Source organism: Seriola dumerili, unplaced genomic scaffold, assembly GCF_002260705.1.
Source record: "Seriola dumerili isolate Sdu_G_001 unplaced genomic scaffold, Sdu_1.0 BDQW01000003.1, whole genome shotgun sequence".
In the NCBI taxonomy this organism is placed as follows: domain Eukaryota; kingdom Metazoa; phylum Chordata; class Actinopteri; order Carangiformes; family Carangidae; genus Seriola; species Seriola dumerili.
The window spans coordinates 9,693,775-9,718,017 of NW_019174258.1; the positions used below are offsets into that span (position 1 = coordinate 9,693,775).

At 38.7% G+C, this 24,243-nt stretch overlaps 1 protein-coding gene across 4 annotated transcripts; it reads right to left on the minus strand.

Moving 5' to 3' along the window:
- Positions 1 to 3,084: 3,084 nt before the first annotated feature.
- On the minus strand, positions 3,085 to 23,353 carry cyld (CYLD lysine 63 deubiquitinase). Of its 4 annotated transcripts, none has more exons than XM_022743633.1 (17): positions 23,046 to 23,353; positions 21,065 to 21,607; positions 18,770 to 19,081; positions 17,043 to 17,148; positions 15,989 to 16,090; positions 15,254 to 15,370; positions 11,662 to 12,050; positions 10,875 to 11,040; positions 10,629 to 10,770; positions 9,991 to 10,113; positions 9,542 to 9,633; positions 9,251 to 9,317; positions 8,092 to 8,224; positions 6,915 to 7,023; positions 6,553 to 6,671; positions 5,934 to 6,150; positions 3,085 to 4,963 (listed from the first exon to the last, which is right to left on the minus strand). In XM_022743633.1, the coding sequence occupies exons 2-17, from the start codon at positions 21,554 to 21,556 to the stop codon at positions 4,779 to 4,781; spliced, it is 2,871 nt and encodes a 956-aa protein (XP_022599354.1). In that variant the 5' UTR covers positions 21,557 to 21,607; positions 23,046 to 23,353; the 3' UTR covers positions 3,085 to 4,778. The 4 variants fall into 4 exon arrangements, with proteins under 4 accessions (XP_022599354.1, XP_022599345.1, XP_022599364.1 ...); XM_022743624.1 differs by having other exon boundaries at positions 11,644 to 12,050; XM_022743643.1 differs by lacking the exon at positions 15,254 to 15,370 and having other exon boundaries at positions 11,644 to 12,050.
- Positions 23,354 to 24,243: the final 890 nt, after the last annotated feature.

Below are 24,243 nucleotides of genomic sequence, written 5' to 3' on the forward strand. Positions count from 1 at the left end.
TTTGAGGATAAAATAAATAATGACTTTATTTATTTCTTTACAAGCTCTTTTAGAACTAATAAAACCTAGATGACTGCACACAACCATTCGAAAAAGCAAGAGACAACAACTGACAAGTGACAGAAATGTTAATTTTGTGTCCTGACAACATTCAAGCCAGAGGCACTTGTGTCCCTCTACTGATGACTCTAATTGATAGATAGGCTAAATGCGTACAATTCTAGAGGGGCATGTGTCCATGAAAAAACAATCTGAGTAATGATGAAAAATAACTGTCTGCTGAGGTCGCGAGAAAAAAACTAAAGCAAAGATTTTAATATAGCTTAAAGTGACTGAGTAAGTGCTGAGTTAAAACATTTGGCTATAAACATTATGTTGATTACACTACTTTGACTTCATCAGAAACTGACCTTTGAAGATACTAAATAAAACTGGTTATCATGATGGAGTTAAAACAACACCTAAGTGGTATATTGAGTTAGGACTGATTGGCTGAAAACCGTTCAAGCTCGACTCTTTTTCATCTTTAGTGCCGGAAATCACTGCTTTCCTGTTGTCTGAATGGCCTTAAACATTTACCTTCCTCCTCAAGTGATAGGATTCCTTTGTTTATTGCTGTCTTTTCCCATGGGAATGAAAGTAGATTTGGATTTCAATGCTAAGCAAGAACTGACCTGCATTCCCATGTACTGTATAACAAATAGGGGGACACCATATTACCTTATGAGATGGTGTTTGCTATAACCATACTGCCACCAAGGCCTGTGTCCATGACATGGATGTGAGAACCACAGCAATGAAATCTTGGCAAGGTTATAAAAGAACAAAACAGCCCTCTGTCAGTGAGAAAGAACAGGGAAGTCAGATGTTTCTAAATCAGCACCAAAATAAGAGTTTCTGTTTTGAGAGAATTTTACAGTTTAAGGTCAGTGAGGTAAAAAAATAGCACTTGTTGTGGTGCATGGAAAGTATTGAAACTTTCCACATAATAGGGTAAGTCATAATGTACTTCCTGTCTTCTCTCTGTTTGGGTTTGGCTGCTGTTTTGGTGAATAGAGAGTTGAAGCTCGGAGCAGGTGAGGTTAAACTACTGTAATCCTGTTACCAGTTAGTTTGTGTGGAGGGTGGGGTTAAGGTGTTAGATGGACAATGGTTGCACTGGCTGTTTATCATAAACACAGCCTAGCCCAGAGAGGTCCATCTGCTTTGATTTTATTTAGTGATTCCCCCCAGGGGCCCTGAGCTGGAGCGAGAATAACAATACTTGAGCCCATCTGTTCCTGTAGAACCAGCCCCAGCTAAATTACCACGCGCTACGAGCGGCTGGCATATGCTGTGGCATAAAGCTACAAGAGGGCATTGTGTGCCAGCTGTTCTGTTGACAAATACTTATCTGGCACTTCTGAAGTCAGCTTGCTAAGCTGGTTTCAAGTTTGACTAAAAACTAAAAGGGGTAAGGTGGAATAGGGTTCCTGTGGGGGAGATGCATGTATAATACATGCTGATTTATTCCAGGGTATCGGTTTGTCAGGGGTTGTCTGGGGAATTGGGTCACTGGATGTAGACTTAATCTGAACATATAGGACAGATAGAAGACTAAAGCCAACCAAGTGGTCAAAACAGTAGGATTAATCTTTCTCATCCCACTGTAAATATAACAAGCTGTGATCATATTGTTGTTGTATGTTTACAAGTCAGTGGATGATCACTGTCTCAAGAGTCCTAAATTGGGCTTGATCATGGTAATCCTATCAGTACAGGACCAGATCTTTCTAGAGGAGGATAATACACACTTCAAACATTGAAAAATACACCAAAAGCCAGGTTTGACAAGGATTTACTGCTACAGCCTCCAAATCCTCACTATGTAAAAATAATAATAATAATAAAAAATATTTTCTCCAGCAGCCACTGACGTTAGTATATTTCTGGCCATATTCAGAAAGTGTTATTTTACAAAAACTCTCAGTAGCAGTCAATTTATCCCTGTAAGCGTTTGTTTCTTGCAGGTTTTGAAGAAGGTTTAAATCCACGTTTTCACACAGAACTCCCATTTTTAACAAAATGCAGAAAAGAAACAGTCAAATAAAACTTTTTGCAACATATTGTAGCAACTTGAAGGGAGATCAAGAAATGACTGAATATGAACCTTATTTGTTTTGTTTTGTTTTTTGTTCTGTACTTTGCTTTACTGCTACAACTCCCTGCTTTAAAGGCACACACAACACAAAAATTGTGCATGCGCATAAATTTGAAAAATATCCAAACCCAGCTTTTGTATTGTTTTAATATATATGTAACTAAATACTTCAAACTCTCAGTTACTTGTTGAAGCCAAACAGCAAGTGAAAGTGTTGTAGTATCCCTTAAAATTAGCTTTTTTTTAATATCACTCCAACATAGCAATATGTGTTTTATATCTATTTAAACCTACTAGTTATCTATTGTGTAAGACAAAACATGTAATACAGTATGGTAATATTTTCTACCTTCTCTCCATGGTAGCTTGTCACTGAGAGTGGTGTTGCTGTATCGTGTAGTCCTAAATTTACTCACAACATTCTGTTTACCCTTCAAAATGGGCTTTATTTTGTTAACATTTACAGGAATATCACTGACATTAATTTTCCACCCATTACATATTTCTGTACTGTACAGATGCAACAGAAAAAAAAATAAAAAAAAATAAAAAAAATAAAAATCCCATCCTTTGCTCTGAGACTTCTTTCACAGAAAACAAGGCTCCAGTCAGTGACAAGCTTCAGCAGTGCAGAAAAGGAAGGTCCTCTGTCAGAATCCCTGGGACAGTGGAAACGAACACACAGCAAAATGGAAGTTGTCATCTGGAACCTAATTTATAAAACGCCTTTAAACATTTGTTTTATACTCACAACTAAATCCAAGATTAAGTTGTGACTTAGGAAAAATATATATAATGCTGTTTCCAACATCTGCAGTTGATTGATTTTATCCAATTTTGTGGGATATATGAAAAAACCCCAACAGCTACTTCATATCTTGATCCACAGTATGATTGGTGTACATAAAGTATTCTATAAAACTGGAATACAATGGAATCACGGATCAAGCTTTTAATTTTTTAATTTAATTTTCTTCTTTAAATACATATATATATATGGTGCCCCAAGGTTACCAGCCTTGTGCCTCTTCATTTCCTTCCTTTTGTCAGCTCTACACTGTTCAACATGTCACTATTAACATTCAGTAGTTGCTATGAGACAGCGTAAACTACAAAAACTCACTTCAATATACAGTGAAAGAGGACAAGGAGTACCCATACCTTACAGTATCATCAACCCTGTGTCATTTTCAAAAAAAAGGGATGACATATGAGTTTGTAATATGATTAGAATATAATAAATAATAACATTTGATCACAATTCTTTAGTTATCTGGCGCATGGCTGGAAACATGGCATGTCGCATCTTCATGAAAGGCAGCGAGAGTCAATACTTGCTCCTCTTCACCCACAGGAAATCAGACCCGCCATGACGGGCAGAGAAAAGGCTTCGTAAACATAAAATATAATTTAGATTTAGTCATCAACACAATGAGTCAAAGACGTAAAACACTGCATGTGAAATTCTTCACATCACACACTCTTACTTTAAAAACAGCCAGGCTCTTCCAGTATTTCACCTCATTGACCCTATGAATGCATGGAGTGCTCCACCAACCAGCTTTACAACAGGAGCCATTGTACAAGTCTCCCTTCATGCATTTATCTGGCATCTACTCTGCATTAGCAATGCAGCCCATTCTTTACAGCTACAGAGGAGAAGCAAATTTGTATTCTGTAACACAAAACTCTGATGTCTCCCGACCAACAAATTAGCACTCAGTGTGCCTTCCAATGGGAGAGAAAATAAAGAGCAAAACCTAAATGTTTCCTGATAAGTCCACTTGGGGATAGAACAAAAGTGCAGCATTGGTTGAGCAAGTATGCAGTAAAACATGAGGCTTTTACAATGGCTACATCTGTTTCTGCAAAACATATACTGTAAAGACATTTACACAGCGTGATGGGGAAATATGCAAACCGGTTCACAAAGAGCAGAATACTCTGGTCTTAATGCAACTGCACAGTAGGTTGACATCTATACTGTTGATGTTACTACCTGGAGAAATCTATGCTACTAAGAGATTTTACACAAGTTTTTAGAACAGTACACATAAGTTGGATGAGGATTTGCGCACTGAATTGCTTCCTTAACGTGGCATTAATGGAAAGCTCCCGTCTTTTACAGTGATTAAGAATAGCAGGACTCCTCTTTTCTTAAGGTAAATGAGGCGGCCAAGGTTCTCCCACAAGCTCAACTTGTCGTTGTTGCTTGTTCTGTCAGCTGCAACGTCGCAAACATGCCCACCCGCCCCTCTTCTCCTGCTTCCTCCTTAAAGAGGGAGGGAATCTTCTTAAGGCCTACCTTTGCTTCATCATCCACCACCAATGCTCAGCTGTGAGACACAGGGAAGCTACATAGGACTATATGAAGAACACAACACTTGAACTAATGCACAGTGCAAATAGGCTTCTCCCCCTTTCTTCCATCTCTCCAGCCTCCAGAGATAGCCAGGCATTGAGAAGAGGTGGGGTGGAGAGGGTTAACTCCAGACAGCACCCCTGCTGGCAGGCAGCCTTTCTTGTTTTAGTTTATTTTTTATTTTTATGTCTTTCTGGGAATCTCCTGCCCTGGGGGAGGGGGAGGTGGTGTGGCTGAGGGACAGGAATGGAAGGGTAGGGGTTTGGGGAGAGGATTCTACTTGTACAGGCTCATGGTCGGACTCTGGTACATGCACATGTAGGCATCACAAAGCAGGCGTCGGGCCTGGCCCTGGATGCTCTTGGGATCCAGAGCGTGCAGCTCCTCTGGGGTCATTTTCAGGTAGACCTCCACCTCCGGACAGGGTGACACCTGGGGGATGTTGAAACCATTCTGGCCTCCTGCAGAGCCACATGTGCAGTCATTAGAAATAACATAATTTATAGAAGCAAAGCCTAGGGTATATCATAATCACAACAAATTCTTGTTGTTTGGAACACTAGATAACTAGGATTTAATGCATCAAGTCAAATCACAGTGTCATAGATGTTGCCAATAGCAGATATGTACATCAAGTTGATTTTCAAATATTAAACACTATATACTATAGTATAAGTAAATACTATAGTAATTTTTTTTCCACCACTCATTGTATTGTTCCATATATTTATGCACTTAAATGTTTTTGCTATATTTAAATACAACAGCAATTAAAGCTGGAACTATTAGTCAATTGATCAATTAATCAATCAAAAAAAAAATACTTAAGAAACTATTTTGACAATTTAATACTTGATAATTGATCATAAGTCATTTTAGGCAAACCCAGCCTTGTTACATCTTCCACTGTTTGTCTTTCCTTTACAGGATATAATTTAATTTATTATTATTTATTTATTATTTATCTATTTTCTGACATTTCACTGATCCAACAATGAATGTATTAACTGTAAAAAAATAAATAAAAAAAAATCAGCAAATTAATCTAATCAAAATAATCAGTAATTGCAGCACTAATACCCAGTTAAGATTAGAGTTAAATGCAGTGCAGCAGATCATATAGAGATGCTGTGGCTGTTTGAAATTAATAGTTACACTGTGTCTCAAAGTTTTACAATATCACAAACCCTAAGTTTGGTTTAAAATTTACAAAACAAACATTCATTTAGCATGAATGTGTTCTGTGAAGTAATAAATGACTCTAGTCCATTCTTCATTGGATTTCTGAGTGTCACTAACAACTTGATAAATTCCTTTACTCATGTTGCAGTTACAATTTCATATACATTTCCTACACCTGCATAACAACTTCATTTCAAGGATCAGTTTGATGTCATAACAAACACAACATCGAAAGGCCATGACACCCACCATCACGGTCTGCCATACTGTCGAAGAAGAGCCAGGCGGAATCTGCGCTGCCGTACTTGACGAAGGCAACGTAGTGACTGGTTTCGATGCACAGCACAGCGAACAGCTCCATCCTCTGACGGGGAAAACTGCCCTGCCGCCCCGTACCTTCTTGCAGCTCCTTTGGGACAGACAGTTTGCCGTGCCGATGGGCTTTCCTCCTCGGGTGGAGGTGAACCTAAATCAGTACAAGCAGACACACCACACACACACACACACACACACACTCTTTGTTACTGTGGCTTATTAAGGCTAAACAGAAGATGTACATATTTCATAGATTGAAAATGAGCAGAAAATAAAAGCTTTGAAGTATATTTGAGGATTCAAAACTGCAAGATAGGCAAAGTAGATATCAATTAAATAATGTTTCAGCAAACGCACTGACCATTAGCAAGGAAAGAAATGAACGGTCCATGTGTTACAATGTACTGTTTAAGCCACTGTTCTGCAACATAACTTCTGCATTCAGACAGTGTGATTCCTTTGGATTTGGCGCCACCAAATGGATCATCCTAACACAGACTCTACAACTCATTTTTGTTCAACTGGTGTTGCAATAATGCCCTCTGTTGTTTACCTGTGTATTGCACTTTTCACAGAACTGTTTAATCTTGCCCGCAGTGATATCCCCGTCTTCGTAACAGTCTCGACACTCGTACAGAGCCAGGCCTCCGCAGATTCGACATTCCCTTGGAGCTGGATAATAAAGACACATACCTTTATTACTGCTGACATACTGCACACAAGTGTAGTTCTTTAAGAAGTTAAGAGCAGATTTGAAAGAAAGAGAAAGGAAAGGGTTCCTTCATCTCAGCTGAGTTGCAGCGACAACTCAGTGAAATTTCATTACCGAATGCCATACAACTCTGAATCACCATTGATCGGCAAGAACACAGCACACTTACACACTGGAAACAAAAAATATTAGCTACAACTCACTGTCTTCAAGAAGGTCTGTGATGTCTAACTCTAGCGAAGGGAAAATCTTGTTGAACATCTTAAAGTCCTTGCCAAAACGGGGCATCTGGATAATAAGGCAGGAGGGAGCCTGGAGAGGGGGGTCAGGGAAAACAGATGAGGAGAAAACTGTAGTCATCAACAAAGCAGCATGGACATATCAGCAAAGCTCAGTGCACACACAAACTGAAACCTGAAGCCAAGGGGGTGCCAGAACAGAGTGTACACAATGTACTTGATACTCATCACAGTATAAAGCCACATTACAGTTAAGTCTGTAAAAGAAAGTAAAGACAAGGCAATTTTGATTCTCTGAAAATGTGTCATTTTATCAAGTGTGAAAAAAAGGTAAGGAAATGAGGATACAACATTAAGAATATGAAGACAGACACAAGTCTGTATTCTGTGATTTATGTTCCACACTTCTTGTTTGAATTAGATTCTTTTAATATGGGAAGGGCCATATTTGGGTTTGTTTTTGGGCTAGGTCACACAGTCCTGTAACCCATGGACAGAGACAAGCTTACCTGTGTGAAATCTTTTCCACTCTCCAGCATTCTCACTCTCCCTCCCTCTGGATCTCAGCTCACAGCTTTTTGTTCTCACGTACAGCATTCAAACAGTTAAACAATTAAACTATGAGTAAGTCTTTTACTCGTAGTTTAATTTAGATTACGGAAAGGTATAATAATTAATACCCCTATGTACCCTAATAAAAACTACAAATGTAGTTTCAGGTTTTACCACTTTTATTTCAAAAACAGATAATTAACACAAGGGGGAGCTAATCCTATACTACACACTGGAGATGTTAAGAGTGTATGTTATTTTGCACAAGTAAATGTAAACATGTATTTTCAGCTAAATTAAGGAATGTACAGCTTAATCTTGTTTCCTTGAAGCTTGAAGATTTAGACGCCAATTCCATCCATAAGTGAACGATAACTTGCACACTAAGCTTAATGTTTTCTAAATCTGAATCCTCACACGCTGCATTTGTTGGAATAAAAGTCAAATTTTTGAATGGTAATGAATATCCAAAGTTTGGTTTGACTGTACAAAACCAGAATCAATCTATTATCTCAGTCCGCAGCAACATATTACCAAACTTTGAACTTTACACATGTTAACCTGGTGAATACAACAAAATGAAATTCACCTCTGCAAACTTTAGGTCACTGTTGATGAAGGACCACTCCAGGAGCTGCTGGATAGTGGGAACTCCAACCTTGTCTTTCTTGTCCATGAAGATCTGGTAAAAGTAACAGTCCTGGACCTTCTGTCCTGCTGACCTGGAGAACAAAGCCTATTCATTTATCTCAGTTTCATTCACATCTTCAATTCTCACAGGATCAAAGATAACAGAACATCAAAGGGACTATCTGTAGTACCTAGACATTTTAGGTTGCTTTGACATCAGTTGAGGCTTATTAAATTAAGAAATTCATACTTTGTTTCTCCTTTGAAAGCAGGACATCTGGCAGCTTAACTTGACATTTAACATCTTGAAATATGTTTAACTATTTTTTGTAAAAGCTGTATCCTGTCTCTGTATCCTGTCTCTTAAGACAGATATTTATCAGGTGCTGACAGATTTTCATGGCTGACCAATTTCATCACTGCCTTTCAAGTGAAGCAAGGGCCCATAATAAACCTTTTGTTTTCTGTCAGTAACATAACATGTGTTATGGTACATGATGTGGCTTTACAACTTTGTGAGTGTGTCACTGCTTGGCTTTAGAATGAAAGCGTAAGGAAGGATTTTGTTAAGTTTAAGATCACTATAGAATTACTTTGCATAATCCTATAAAACAGTAGACAGGAATGATGACATCTGGCTCTCTGAGACATCAACTCTTCTCATCTGAACAGCAGAGCCTTAAACAGGACTATTGAGGGAGTTTTTATTACGTGACCAAAGAACTCCTACAGTTAAACCGCTTTGCCCACACTGTCCGCTGTTCAATCTCCAATGTAAGCATTGCAGCAGAAGTGAAACTTTATGTGACTGTGTAGATCTAAATATTACAGATTTAGACACAGTCTGTTATATCCCTGTGGTTTAGCAGTGGTGTGTTTGTAACTATATTTGCAGCGTTTGGTAAGCAGTGACAATCAAGGACATGTCACACATACTGTATGGTTTGTGTGTGAAGAGTAATAACTGCATCATTAAACTATTTCAGGCATTTCTTTTGCTCTGTAAAACCAACAACTAAAACAATACTAAAAGCAGTTTAACTATTTCAGTAATAACAATACAAAAGTAGATGTAACCAGAGAGGTTTTGGATTCTTTGAGAAGATGACTGGTCTTACCTTAGCTTGAGCAGCGGATCCACCCTCAGTATGTGATGGAAAAGGATATTGAGGAACTCCTCAGGATCTGTAGTACAAGTTGTGCTTCAGTAAGATTTGAGACACTTGGAAGTAACATGCATACATAAACATACATATGTACAAATGCTGCTATACAGTGTAGACACTGTAAAAGCTGGAAAGTTGATGGCATGAATGTGTGTGCTATGTTAAAACTGCTTTTTTTCTTTTGTTTCTTATGACTAGCCGCAGTGTTTTCTATTTTACCAATCATCTGTATCATTCTCCTACCTTTTTCTTCAGAGGTAAACCCAGAGGCAGCCTCCACGTTCTCCAGGATCCTTCTTAGTTTCATCACTTTTGTGGCACACACATACCCATGTCTGTAGGACGAAGACCGGGCAAGTTACAAGCTAGCTAAATAGCCACATATGGTACAGTCACATTAGCTTTGCTAGTACAGTTTGCATTGTGTATGCAATCAGGATTTGATGAAATAAATAATACCAGTAATATTCCAGATTCAAAACCATGTGGGTCTCTTTTGTTTTGTTTATCTGAGTTTAAACCATCTGTGAGGTGTTATTCAAAGATCCTGTAAAAACTTTAGCATTCAACTCCAGAGCAGAAGCTTTTAGCTCACTGTAAAAAAAAGTCAATACCTGTATGTGTACTGTACTGTAAGTGTCAATGTCAAAACCTGCAGCAGAGTATGTATGCAATGAACCACTGGGACTTACATGCGCAGGGGGTTGACTATCTCTGTGCGTAACAGCTCTTGGGTCTCTCTGTAATACTCTACATCAGTCTTTGATCGTGGTCTCAGCAGAACCGTGTCCAGTACAGAACTGAAGGAGAAAAGACTATAGAGCAGAATATACAACAGAGGGATTAAAATTAATGTATCTATTATCTCATTCACATAAGATAACTGATGATGATTAGTATTAATTGTTCATATAGTCACTTATATTCAAACCCAGATATTATTGAAAAAATATTTTGTACATTTTCATGTGATGTTCAATTGCATTTGTATTTACTTCTATGGTAAACCCATTTTTTTAATAAGAATTGTAGCATTTGAAACTAGATTTCAAAATTGGTCAAAGCATAGTAAAGCGATCTCCTGTAGTTTGGGTTGACTGCTTCTTTCAAAGGCCCTTTGGCAGTGTTGGCAGAAACATCAGATGTACCACTATCATCCAGCCAGTGCACAGCTGGAATACAACCTCCTGTCAGAGCCAGTGGTCAGAGTTAAAATAGTTTACTAATAAGCCTCTGCCGCTAGGCAAACACAGCACTGTTGGCTGAGGAAACACCATGTAGTCAATCAATATGACTGAAGTATTTACTCTTAGACCAAAAGAGTACTGACCAGAAGAGAGTTGAATCCAGGTAACAAGAGTTGTAGTGGCCCTGGATGCCTTTCTTTTTTCCCACCATGATATCCAGACCATCGTTCTCTGTGCGGGGAGGCGTGTTCTCATGTACTACCTCACTCAGGTAACCCCCAAATGCTGCGTAAACATAAACACACAACATACAAGTTTAAACATAAAACATTTGGAAGCAATCGTCAATTTGGTGCCTTTAATTATCTGTATGCCTCCTACTGACTCACCGATGGAGTTGCACCTCTCTATGGGATTGGAGGAGTGGTGAAGGGACGGGAAGCGGGAGTCAGGCCGGCAGCACTTGAGCTTCACAAACAGGGCTTTTTTGGGTGGACAGGTGAAGTACCGCGTGCCTTTGAAGGTGCCGTCAGTGCAACCAGGACACTCTTCTTCCTGGAAGAGAAGGTCAAGTTCAGGTCATCTATTGTTAGGTACTGCATGTGAATGCACTATTAAAACATGGGCTTTCATTTCTTCAGCCAGTGATTGGCTGTTTAGTGACGAATATGTTGGATTTTGCACTTTACTCAGAACTTTTACTAACAGCAACATTGTGTTTGAAAGAAGTTAAACGTCCTCAAGTCTTGTTGTCAACATGAGGCTGGCAGGCAGGAGGTGACTGTGCCAAGAAATAGTCAGGCACAAACCCCCGTAATAAATTCACAATTTGTCATTTGTATTATACAGTTTTTCTACAGATTAAACTAACAAAACAAAATGTTTTAATTTGTTAGTTTTAGAGGTCTGGTAGGCAGATTTTGTCACCTTAAGACAGAGCCAGGCTAGCATTTCCCATTGTTTCCAGTCTTTATGCTAAGCTAAGATAACCAGCTGCTGGGTATAGGTTTATACTGACAGGGCAGATATGAGAGTGGTATAGACCTTTTCATCTAACTCTTGGCGAGAAAGCAATTTGTCCCATGAACATTATACCCTAACTGTGATTTTTTTTTTCACTTAGTGATACAGAAATCTAAATCTAACTTCTAAGTTTACATTGCTGTGTTGTCTCACCAGCTCCAGCCCAGCCAGAGGCTCCAGCAAGCCAGGATGCAGACCCACCCAGCGAATGACACCACACAAAGGGGGGTTCTCCTTCACCTCCACCAGAGAGCCCACCTCTAGGCCTGGCTGCCCACGGGGAGGCGTCGGAGGTCGCGGTGAGGGAGGCGCAACAGGCGACGGGGGCTCAGGCTGCTCTCCCATCACCGACTGGACGGAGAGGGAGAGAGGCCCATGACTCATGCTATCAATGGGCCCAGTTTTCCGGTTGAGGCTGAAGGGCAGAGAGTGGAACTTGTTGTCACTAGACAACGAGGAAGAGGGCGGGGCTCTGGAGGGCGGGGAGGATTGGTTGAAGTCGGGGGGCGTGTCAGTAAGTGACTTGGCGGGGTCCTCCCCAACTGCAGGAGAGAAAAGAAAAGTTAATGTCCATTTTACAGTATAAAACACATCCTATTGTGTAGGCTATGTTTCCTAATGTAGATGTCAGTGTTTAAAGAGTAAGCTAAAGTTACTCTTTAATACCACCATCTGAAGGAATGAAGAAAGGAACCTGCACAAAGGGAACTTCCAAATTCAAACAGTGAGAGAAAACAACTCTCATATGTCAAGAGTGAAGCTCTTCTACTTTAAAATGTTGGGGGGTTTTTTTAATCTCAGCGTTTTGGGGTATTTTCACACTTAGGCCAACCAGATATTTTCTTGTAAATATTAAATGTCATATTTTCCAGCATTCTTTTACACTTCTCAATTGGCACATTCTGGTTTTTATTTGACAGTACAAACATATTCTTCTGGATAACTAAAAAAAGATGCCGTAGCATTATATAGATGTATAAAAAATATTTACCCTAGCCACAGTTGGAGTGACTGGTCGGCAGGTGAGGCAGAATATCAACTTTATATTTAAGTAAGAAGAAAATGCACCCAGGTTATTTGTAATAGGGTACAGTGTTGGGTAAACAGTGTTGAATCACTGATCAGCACTATTCACTGGTCCACAGCTCAGAAATATTCCTATGTGTAAAAACCATTGATGATGGACCCCCCTAATTCCTGAAAGAACAAGTTTTCACCTTGTCTCAAGTTTCTGGCCGAAATATGAAAATACCCTTATCTTTATCTTTTAAAGTGCTTTATGGAAAATATTTCATAACTTTCATAACTCGGATTATTAATCTGATTATTACATTTAAAAGCATAACTATGTGTTTGTGGAAGAAAAGTGTCACCAGAACAGTTGAGTCAGTACAAACATACACAACAACCTTATCAGTGTTATGTAATATTGTATATGTGTAGCTGTGTTCTCTCTGAATTCTGACTCTCAGAAAGGGTGATGCAAGATCACAGGTACTGACTGAACTGTGATGACAGACAAATGTATCCCAAACAGACTGTTATTGGCTGACTAAGATCTGTTCCTTCACCGAAAGAACTACAGAGGTTTGTAGCCTTATCTGTTGACTTCATGACAGGAATTACAGCACCATAACCATAGTTGAAACACAGAGAGTGACCCTGAGGAACATGACAGTGATTACACATTCACAGGATGAGTAAGCAGTTGTGAAGACAGCACATCAGTCATTTATGACTGACTTCTGCTAACTTCTGCAATTCAAACAATATGTGAGATTACATGCATTAGTACTGAAATACTATTGCAGGCACTCAACTATTTTCTATGATGTTTAGGTACATAAGCATCTTTTCTTGTGTATCTTTTTTGCTTATTTTTTTTATTTCCTGGATGTTTTGGGATGTGTAGAGGTTTTTGTAGAAACACAATCCACAATTAGAACATGAAGCTTATCCTCAATGTGACCATAAACAGAGAGCTGTTGTTGTTAAACATTCACTCATAATCTGCCTCTAAACTCCAACAAACATTTGAAAAGGTTCAAATTCTTCACAACTGATATGTATTGGCTATGAAATGAACAGTAGAATTTTATAAACAAAATAAACAAATAAAAATAAAATTTTAAAATCCTGAAATTGTGACCCCACACCAATGGACATACAAAAACAATGAAACATACAAAAACAATGAAACAATGTGCTGACTGAATCAGTCCGTCCTGACATCAGAAATAAAGGCTTTTACTAATGCTGTGGCCGGCAAAATAGTATTACACAGATTTTTTGTATTGTTTAACTGCATCTGCAACCATAACAGGTCAACAGCTAGTTAATGAGTCATTTGTAGCACTGAGCATCATTGAAAGCCTTATGCAACACCAATTACTCCATGCAGGTGGAATATGACACTAAAATGGTGATGAAAGACGAGACGAGTGGAGAATTCTTTATAGCAAGCTACTGCAACAAACTACTGTTTTCTCTGCAAACATTTACTTAAAGTTTGTTGTAACGTCTTGAACCTTAAAGCAACTGAATAAGGGGGGGCTTTTTTGTCCCAGCTTAAAAAGTTATAATAGTATGTAACCTACATATATTGTACATTTTGTAGGGAACTCCAATTCTCCCACCTGTTTGAAAAAATTCAAAAAGAAAGCAGATAACTTTTCGTAACTGATTTAAGGTTTCTTATAATTACAAGGGTACAATTAGACTTCTATGATACTTCAGCAAATCCACTCTGACACCATTTTCTGAAGCATTTCAGTCATCTTACAGAAAAAGTCAGAGACCACTTTCCCATGGGTACATTGTTAAAGATGCCCAGTTTAACAATTATATAAATCCTTAACCCCAGTGTTTCTCCTATATACATCTAAAATGTGCCTCTTCTGTATCCTACTGAAAACTATTTTTGTTGTTTGTTGACAGACCAATGTTTTCAGCAAACTACTGATCAAATAATATTCATGGGATTTGGATGATCTTTTCATAATCATAATATATGTACCTATATATACCTAATATATATAATTCTTCATTGATTTAGTGTCTCATATTATTAGACATTACTGTGTGTCAAAATTATGAAATATTTTTCCTCATAATTATTCCTCATAGATTTGAAATACAATAAAATACAAGTGGATCTTTGTTACACACCCCCACTCCCTCTCCCTTATGATTTCCATCTGCCTCTTCACTATGAACTGTCAAATTATGGCAAAAAAGCCCAAAGTTTTTAAAATATAGTACAAGTATAAATTTAAAATTTAAAAACTTTTAAGAATGAGTTTTCTTAGTTAGGATATATTATGAGAAAAACAAATTTTTGTGACTTTTTATTTAACAATTATGAGAAACCTTAAGTCAAATCAGTAAAAATAATTTTTAAAAAGTGCCATAATCATTGAAAAATGATGATGTGCCCATGTGTTTCTTGCAGGTGGGAAAAACGGGTTCTTACACACGACTGTCAATTATTAAAACAATCTACAGTCTATTGTATGCTATTTTTGGAGGACACCTCTATTTAGAGCAACCCAAAGTGACGGAGTGTATCTTTTAGTACAGGGATAGCCCACTGGGAATGGAACCCCTGATCCTGCCAGTGTTAGTGTATTAAAAATATACAGCACCAATAAAAGTGTGCCTGAGCAAAACCGATTAGTAGGTAGCTTGTTGTGAACAGGAGCTTGCTGATGAGATGGTTGGCATCCCATGAGTACCCGTGTTTTACCTTCATCAATGTACCATGTGCTTTTGGATTTGGACTGGGCTGGGGGATCAACAGAGCTGCCATTTAAAGTATAGTAAAATTCAGACTTGCTTCTACTGCCACACTGATGACCTAATCCTGTAAATAGCACAAGTACATGAAAAAAAAAAAACAGACAGATAAGGAAAATGTGTACGTGTCTGCAAGTGTGTGCATGTGTGTCTGGGAATATGTTTTGTGAGAGTTTCAACAGCAAAGCCAGTGAGGAATAAAAGGGTAAAAATCATGTCAAAAATGCCAATAAATCAGCAACTGAAGGCAGTTTTCTCCATAAAAGCACACAGCAAAAGAAAAGAATCAAGGTAGTTACACATTCCATTCAAGTCAAGTCAAATTAAATCAATACAGCAGCAACAGGAATTTCTTTTAGGAGTTAAGCATTCCTTCTATTATTATTAGCTTTTTAAAAAGGGACATTCCACTAAAAATGTTTTCTTGGTTGTTATTCTTTGCTTTGCTCAGCTAAAATTGTACATGTTCTCTGTAACAACGAAAAGGCTTCTCCTATCAGGGACTGACAAATCAAAATTTGTGATTCAGCAAAAATCAAGTAGTTTGATGGCTTTTATATACATATACTGTATATATATGCAGAATCACAACCACGTGATTTGATGGAATGCCCCTTTAAGAGTTATCATTACACCAAGTTGTGGGTAAATCACTTAGGTTTGTATCATAACAGCAGTGCAATACCTTTGCTCTTTGGTTTGCTTTGGCCAGAGGACGACTTGTCACTGTTGGTGCCTCTGGGGGCAAAACTGTGCTTTTGCAGCCTTTGGTCCTGCATGGAATATTCTGTATAGCCCAGAAATACATCCACATTAGAGGCACGACAACTCTATCTGCCAACTAACATGCACTGAATGTCTTCAGCCAACTTGCTAGTATGTAACTTTACATTGACCCTCTACCATTTCCCTTTATGGTTTTTAATTTGTCACTCAACATTGTCAAAAAAACTAACCCCAAAACAATGATCATATTTTGCAAAAGAAATGTATCTAAGTTTGATAAAAACACAATTACAGATCCAAAAAGTAGTCTCAAAACTCTGCTTTAGTTTCCCTAGATAAAGAAAAAGACTTTAATGGAGGACACTGTAGTTTAAGTAATCTGCCATGTGGATAACTGTGTTGTGTTACAGCCTCTGAAGTAATAACCCGGCCTATAACATTTAGCCAATAACAACAAACTGTGCATTGCTTGAGGAAGGAAACAGGCTAAAGATATTGTATTTACCTGCAAGTCAGTAAACATGTACATATATAAAGTTTTCTTGCTTCTGCCTTTGCACAAAGACTGACTGTCACAAAGGACAACTTTAACTATCCAGCACCACAAGCCTAACAAATTAGAATACAAATCATTTTGGGGGGTAGATTTTAAAGAAGCTCTACTTAGTGTCATATATACTTGCCTAGAGATCACAAAAGGAGGGGTCTCAAAGATAGATGACAAATTTTTAAAAATTAACAATAGTTTGAGAGGCAGCGGTAGCACACATAAACAAACCAATACGCTAATGTGGAGAACAAAGAGCCTGAGTATCTCACTTGACTTTCAAAAACAAGCGAGCCATCAGCACAAAAGGCTCTCTGTTTCCGCTGTGAGCAAAACACAAACTCAGAACGCTCAGAAGGAGCTCGGTGCTGGTCCGAGCGATGGACAGCTGAATATTTTCTGCAAACATTAAGGTTTTATGACACACATATGGTACAAAAACAGAGACAAATACTAGGTGACTCACCTGGCATTACGTCGCAGATGGGGACAAGTCGAGTGTGCTCCAAACTGGCAAAATTACACAGCAACTTCCCGTCAATCACACCATCCCAGTCCCCGATAGGATTGTCCTGAAAGAGTTGGACACATGAGACCCTTATAACCCTCACAGATGCTCTTCACCTCTGTAAAACTGCTCAACCTGGTGCCACATGTGCTTCTTCCTTTAGTATGTTCTTGACGATTAATAAGGTCTGTTGTCTTATCGCTCTACCTAAAAATAATGCTTAAGCTTGATCCTGTGTGTTGTGATGATCCAGTTGCTCATGTAATCTTCTCCTCCTAAACATGAGATCTTCCACTTGAAGTCCTACCACCCAGAAGCTCTACTTTCTCTGAAAGCACAACCACTATTCTTCTTCTTTAGTTATGAATCCAGGTTTCTGCTCCGGTGGGATAATCTAAGATAAGCATGAGGCCAGTGCCACTTGCTAAAGAAGGCAGGGCGAGGCTGGACGCAGAATGAGGCAGAGCAGTGGGCTCTCCTCAGCTGCCTGCTGGCCCTTTGCCATGCTGTTGGGTCATACAGCACTAAGTCTTTACCTCACTCCCCGCGTGACTGCCTTGCCTTTGTGTGGGTGGCTCAGATGCACTGAGTGGGTTGCTGCTGCTGCTGCTGTTGGTGCTGCTGCTAACGATCAGCAGTCAAATGCCTCAGTTATGTGTTTCAATCTCTCTATGACTACAATACAACTCCCGCCTGACAACAGTAGTCATAGATACCAGCTACTGTGATCCCAGGCAACAAGACATGTTCCTTCGACATAGAGAGAAACGATCGCAACAAAAAAAGAAAAAGAAAAACACAGGCAAGTCATGACAGAAAACCTGGGATCCACAGTAACTCACAAAATCGTCTCTGTGCATTTAAACTAAAACCTGTGACTTTTTGCATGTTGCCGCCCTCTACTGAGTCCAGGATCCATAAAGTGATGTTCAAACAAACAACAACAAAGATGGGAGATCATCGTGAGTCGTGATGTCCCCTCACTTTATTATAAAGTGCTATCTAGCTGAATGCAAATGTAAAAGTGATGAAATTAAACACTAAAGAAGCAGAGATGATGTAGATTTTACAAAATTGGAGCAAGTTTCACTTCCTGTATGCCAAGTTGGGTTTGAACGCACATTATTTGCACTGTTAGCCAACAAATTGTTACACATAACAATGACAGTGAATGGCAAAGCATAGTCCAACCACAGCATATGTTCCCCCCCAAAACCACGCATATGACCTAAATTTCTGACTTTCTAAACATAAGAAGTTACATATTTTAACTCATTGTGTAAGACGTTGTATGACGATTTGTTAAAAGACGTAGCTAGAATGTCAGGGACCAGCAATGAACTGTATTTAAAGGAAAGGTTTGACATTTTGGGAAATCAATATTTGTTTTGTTGCTACCTATAAAGCTCACTAATTAACACATCTTGTTTGCTAAATCCATACGACAACTTGCCTTGCAGACCTATTTCTTGTTCAGGAGCAGCAACCAGTGCAGACTCCAAAAAGTTAGTGATCCCTCTCAAGAAAGTGCCACACTTAAACGCCCACTGATTAAAATAGATTTCTGTCGATTGACTACTACAGTAACTATTTTAACATTAACATTTACAATGTGTTCCTGCATCTATCTATAGACATACTGTAGTGGGTACAATAAAACTACCTATAGAGAGAGCCTTACTTACCATGTCAACTCCCACATAGTAGCCCAGGCTCTCATTTCCTGGCAGCAGGTCACAAAAAATGATGGTGCCTCTCTCGGGTCCATCCCTGGTCTGCACCAGGACCCTGGAGTTGATCTCCAGTCGAGGGAAGTCCTGGTCCTCTTCCACTAGATTTACGTGGTCAACCTCCAGCTCACCCAAGGTTTCATCATCATCATCCTCCCAGAGTTCAAGTTTGTCAAGGGCCACGAACACACCGCATTCATCCTCACAGCGGAAAAGTTGGCGGCCCTGGTAGGAGCCCTCTGTGAAGCCTTGGCCCCGGCCCTCCTCCTGGGAGAAGAAAGTAGAGGAAAGATGATGAGACAAATGCAAAGAGTGAAACAGAACAGGAGCAAGAGAGATGTTCAACTTATTGTCATAACAAGTAGGGCAGGTAGCAAGGCTGCTTGCTCAGCATTCCTCAGTGAAAGGTAGTCGATGTTATAGAGCTTTGAGAGCATATGATCGATTACTGCAGCAGGAATACAACTTGACTTACTGCGATGATAAATACATTAAAAAATTTCAAGCATGGTGCAGGATGTTCTCACAACCCTACTGTTACATATTGTGCTTATTTTCTCTCATGCAGGCTTTAGATATTAAAATGTGCCAAATCACTGTAATTGCTGGCATATATTAGCAAAAAGAACACAGTGATCTCTATTTGGTAAGGGGCATAAAATTAGAATTCTGTCTGAAGCATATGTGCAAACTCTGAGGCCTTTATACTGAGCTACAGTTTGAATGCTTGAGCTCCATCAGCCCACTCAAGAAAACTACAGCTGAACTGAGTAGAATAAAAACAACATTGTGCTACAATAAAGCAGGCCTTTGTATTTTGTTACTTATTGTACATACGGTACAGAATGAATGGTATGACATTGAATGATTAAATTTAGTATTGCGATTAAAGGAATAATAGGACTCAAATGAAAATGTTGTCATTTCTTCTTTGTTTCAGCCTTCACTAAAATAACATTTGTAGCCAGTCTCTAACTTTATTAAATTTGTGAAGAAATTTGAAGCCAAACAACCAAATGAAAGTACTTAATACTTAATTTAACAGTGCATTTTCCACAAATAAAAATGTATATGATGAACTGTGAATATTCAGCTTTTCATTCTGCCTTAGCAGTACTGCTTTGTTCTCTGTACAAATCGCTCTCAATAGTCACCAAATTAGTTCTCAAATAATCTGATTTGTTTCAAAGTGCACTTTGTTATTTTCAAAAGTTGTATTTAAAACTTTCAAACAATACAAGTACAAGATGACATGGATTCCAGCAAAACCACACACTTCTTTGTGCCTTATTTATTAGGAACAGCAGTACAAACACTTCATTGCAAATGTCATAAGCACTTTCACTAATGAAGGCTAGCGGTAAGCAGAAATGGTTATACTTCTGTTCCCAATATATAAAGTACAGAGACCGCATTGGGTCAGCTGAGAAAAAATAAGAGCCATGTGTAAATCAGTTAATAAACCACGTTCTCGGATTTGTAATCCATGTGCACAGATTTGTAAACTGAGAGCACAGATTTAGACATGACGTGGGTGTTTTTTCGTCAGATGACACAAGGGGAGCTCCGTAATAAAGACAGCAAGTTTTTAAATGTTACCTGGGTCACACAAAGTCACCTGTTTTAAGAAAGCTCTCAAGAACCAGTTACTAGCTGCTTCTATTGTGTCAGATAAGACTGAAAGGAACGTACACAAGCCATTCAGACACAGATGTAACCTGTGTTCCAACACTGACAGCTAGTTTGCAATTATCAGACTCATGCCATTAATAACTGTTTCCTATAAAAATGCATTTACTATCACAGTGGTGTTTGGTTGTAATTTTACTTTTGGTTCCACATCTATACCAATTGTTTTCAAGATGTGGTTCTACTGGAAGCTTAAACTCATTTTCTTGTCCCTGTTTTTCTTTTTGTCGTGTTATTATAAAAATAATCTGAATCAAATTTAAGCATCAACAATACCTATCCTAAAAGAGGAAACTGTCTAATTTGTACTGTGTAACTTCATAAATCTCTAACACTGGAGTTAATTTTTCTATTATTCCATTTTAGTCTTATTTATTTTAACATATGCTGCCAAGAGGATTGCTGCCAAACTTAATTTCATTGTGTTTTTAATGCAATGACAATAAAGATGCACAATGAACAAAGACAAAAATAATAATAATAATAATGATAAGCATCTTTGAATAGATCAACATTGCCACAAGAAGAGAGCAAAAAAAACCAAAACACAAGAGTTCTCACCAGCAGCTCCACTCCAAACCAGATTCCAGAGAGTGCCCTGTCAGGAAGCAGCGAGCCCTTGAAGCGGACCACACCAGGCAGAGGTTCATCCCCTGAGCGCAACTGGACGCGGACCTTGGATCCACAGTCAATATCACAGACGCGTTCTAGCCGTGACTTGTTGCAGAGCAGGGCATATCTCTCCTCACAGTTGGTAATGGGGAACAGCAGCTCAGCCAGCTTCTCATCCAGTTCCTGGACGTCCCGCTCATCCAGGCTCAGCACCACGTTGGTCTGGTCCAGAATGCGGAGACTTTTTTTGCCTTTGCATGGGGGCAGTGTTCTCCCCAGGCTGTTGCGCTCCTGGCATGCCTGGCCAAGACTGCCACGTGGGATCCTCAGGGTCTTCTGGGGAGGCTTCTCCACTGTACACTCCTTCACGACCATGTAGAAGCGCCAGTCCTCCCTGAAGCCCCCACTGGGCTTCTCCTGGCTCCATAGGACAGAGCTCATGGCTGCATGCTAGGCAAGAGGTCCAACATCAAGGCAAGCTTGACCTGTGGTCTGTGGTAAAAAAGAACAAACACACAATCTCTAAAAAAAAATGTATTCAAACCAGTTTATGCTGAAACGTCAATAGACAGGTACAATTAAAATAACAAGAGCAAGAGTGGTATAAATAAAATACATAAATACATAAAAATAAAATATTCCCCATATTAGCAGCGTACAGATAATTAAAATGGCGTAACAGACAAACCAACAAATATATTTGACAGCAACACAATATATAACTGCACATACAGTACGTAGCCCCATGTGTGTTTTTGTTGAGACAGCTGAAGCATACCACAACAGGTAAAACAAAAGTACAAAGTAAAAGTGTAATAGTGTAATAGTGTAACTCTAAGTACAGTACACAAATAGTATTTACATTAGTACCACTGCATTCCTCATCTCATTCCTTAGCATAGAAACTAGCATAATTTTTGTTTCTTTTGTCTAAAAGCAGGCTTCGACATAAACAACTGGATATAGTTTCATAAATCAGTTGTAAATGGATGACTGATGAGCCACACTGAAATAATAAACTACTAATCATGACTGAGCATGATCTAAAACGGTTGTAACTACATTAAGGCGATGGATAAGGAATTATGATTAATGATAACAGGTAAATTATAAATGATAATTATGACAGAAAAACATAGGTTAAAATCTCCGAGGTCTTTTTAAACTAATCTCAATTACTAATCTTTAACCCACAATTCTCTGGTCCAGTTTGCTTGTTGTGGTTTGTTGTGTGAAATGTCGCGATGGTCTCAGCAGTGTACTCTCCCTCTCTCTGCTCAGTCATCTCTGTGCAGTTTCCCTGATATTAGCAGGACCTCGTGTGACATTACTCGTATCTACTGATTTGAATATTCTAAAAATAGACGGTGAGCAGACAGTTCAGTTCTTCTGACACACAGTTGCAACACTAATATGAGGCGAATGGATTTCCCCTAATGACACCTCAGACATGAAAATCAAGCACCCGTCACAGTAAAGAACTCACACTATCCATCATTTCTTTTAAGCATGACAGCAGAAGCTGGTTTACAATATTAACTCGATTGTTTTAAAAAAAATCATGTATCGTCAGAGTAGCTACTAAGACAACGGTATTGAGGCTAAGAAGCAGCTAAGAAACAAGTAGAAAATTTAATGTAATTTCAACCTAACACGAACTAGAGCTTACCCGATTTGACATTTATTTAGCACGGTCATTGAGGTGACAACCACAGACCCGTTTACAGTTCTGTTTATTCCAGTGTCACTGACAACATCATAACTCGTTTTAATGAACGTTTTCCCTGACAACCAGAGCAGCAGTGTGTCATCACCAGGCAAGAGCTGTCAGTCAAAGGCCCTTTAAGAGAGGGAAGTAGCTAACGTACCGTAGCCTTTAAATGCAACAAATAGACACTTTCATTCAGTGTTAATGGCATGGTCCCCTTACCTTTGATACGCGTCACTTCAGTTAGAGGCTGCAGATGACTGTCATTTCAAATGTCCATCCCAATTAGATACAGGCCCCTAAAACAAGCTGGATTTCTCCCGTAATGCCAGTTAACCTCTGATTAGCTAAATAGCTAGCTAATGCTAGCGTCCTAACCAGCTAAGTATCACGCCAAAGTTAGCCTAGCGAGCTGGACAACAGCAAGCAGGCTGGCAGTGGACTGCCACCCCATACAGTATACTAATAGCATTTAGATAAATCTGTTATCCATGGGAAATAAGTGAAATTATACAGTGTATCGCTACAGCTATGAGATATATTATTTACAGGAGACGACCTCACTAAACTTAATGCATGACGTTATTGCATTCACAGACAGGCATTGGTCATGCGCTTCATTCTCAGGCGCTGATTGGCTGTTCATCGTGTCTATACAAATGTCCCACTCTATGGGGTTTTCCCATGGATGGCAGAACACGTAGTTAGGTTGAAGTGTAGCATCCAGGGCAGATGATGCTGTTTCTGAGTCTCTGAGGTATTTACTGTAGAATATTTACTTGAATAAAAGAAGCAACACTAAATTATAAATCTCCTCTATAACAGGTAAACACTCAAAATGTTACCTAGTTAAAACTACCTTAGTATTATGGGTATCTAAATGTCTTTAGAATCAAAAGTAAAAGCAGAATGCAGAATAGGCTTCTTTCAGTGTAATATATTAAATAATATGAAATAAATATCATATTATTGGATTATTATTAATGATGCACTCATAATGTATGTAAGAAGCATTTCCATTTTGCAGGTAGTTGAGGTAGAGCTACTTCCCATTGCTTCATATACTGCTGGGAGGTTTAATATATAATAATGTGTCATACATTTTAAGATAATCATACGTTGTGGGTTTGAATTTAGAAATTAGTAACTATAGCTGTCAGTTAAATGTATAATGTATATAAATAAATGTAGTAGTAGTAGTAGTAGTAGTAGTAGTAGTAGTAGTGGTGGTGGTGACAGTGATACTGGTGGTATGTGGCATGTGATCCCATCACCATCTATACCCACAAAAGAAACTAAAACAAAGGTGAATATATTTTGTGTGTTCAGATAAACCCTGAATAGTGGCATTTAGACCTGAGAAACTGTGATACACTTTATCAAACATATTTTACATTTCACATTTTAATATAAAATATAT

What these genes read in the sequence shown, in the direction of transcription:
- cyld (XM_022743624.1), bottom strand. Translation starts at nt 21,556, where the DNA reads ATGAGCTCTGTCCTATGGAGCCAGGAGAAGCCCAGTGGGGGCTTCAGG. An exon ending in ACTATGTGGGAGTTGACATG is followed by an intron (nt 17,149 to 18,769) that starts GTAAGTAAGGCT and finishes CAACTCTTTCAG; the next exon opens with GACAATCCTATCGGGGACTG. An exon ending in ATAGTCAACCCCCTGCGCAT is followed by an intron (nt 9,634 to 9,990) that starts GTAAGTCCCAGT and finishes TTCGTCCTACAG; the next exon opens with ACATGGGTATGTGTGTGCCA.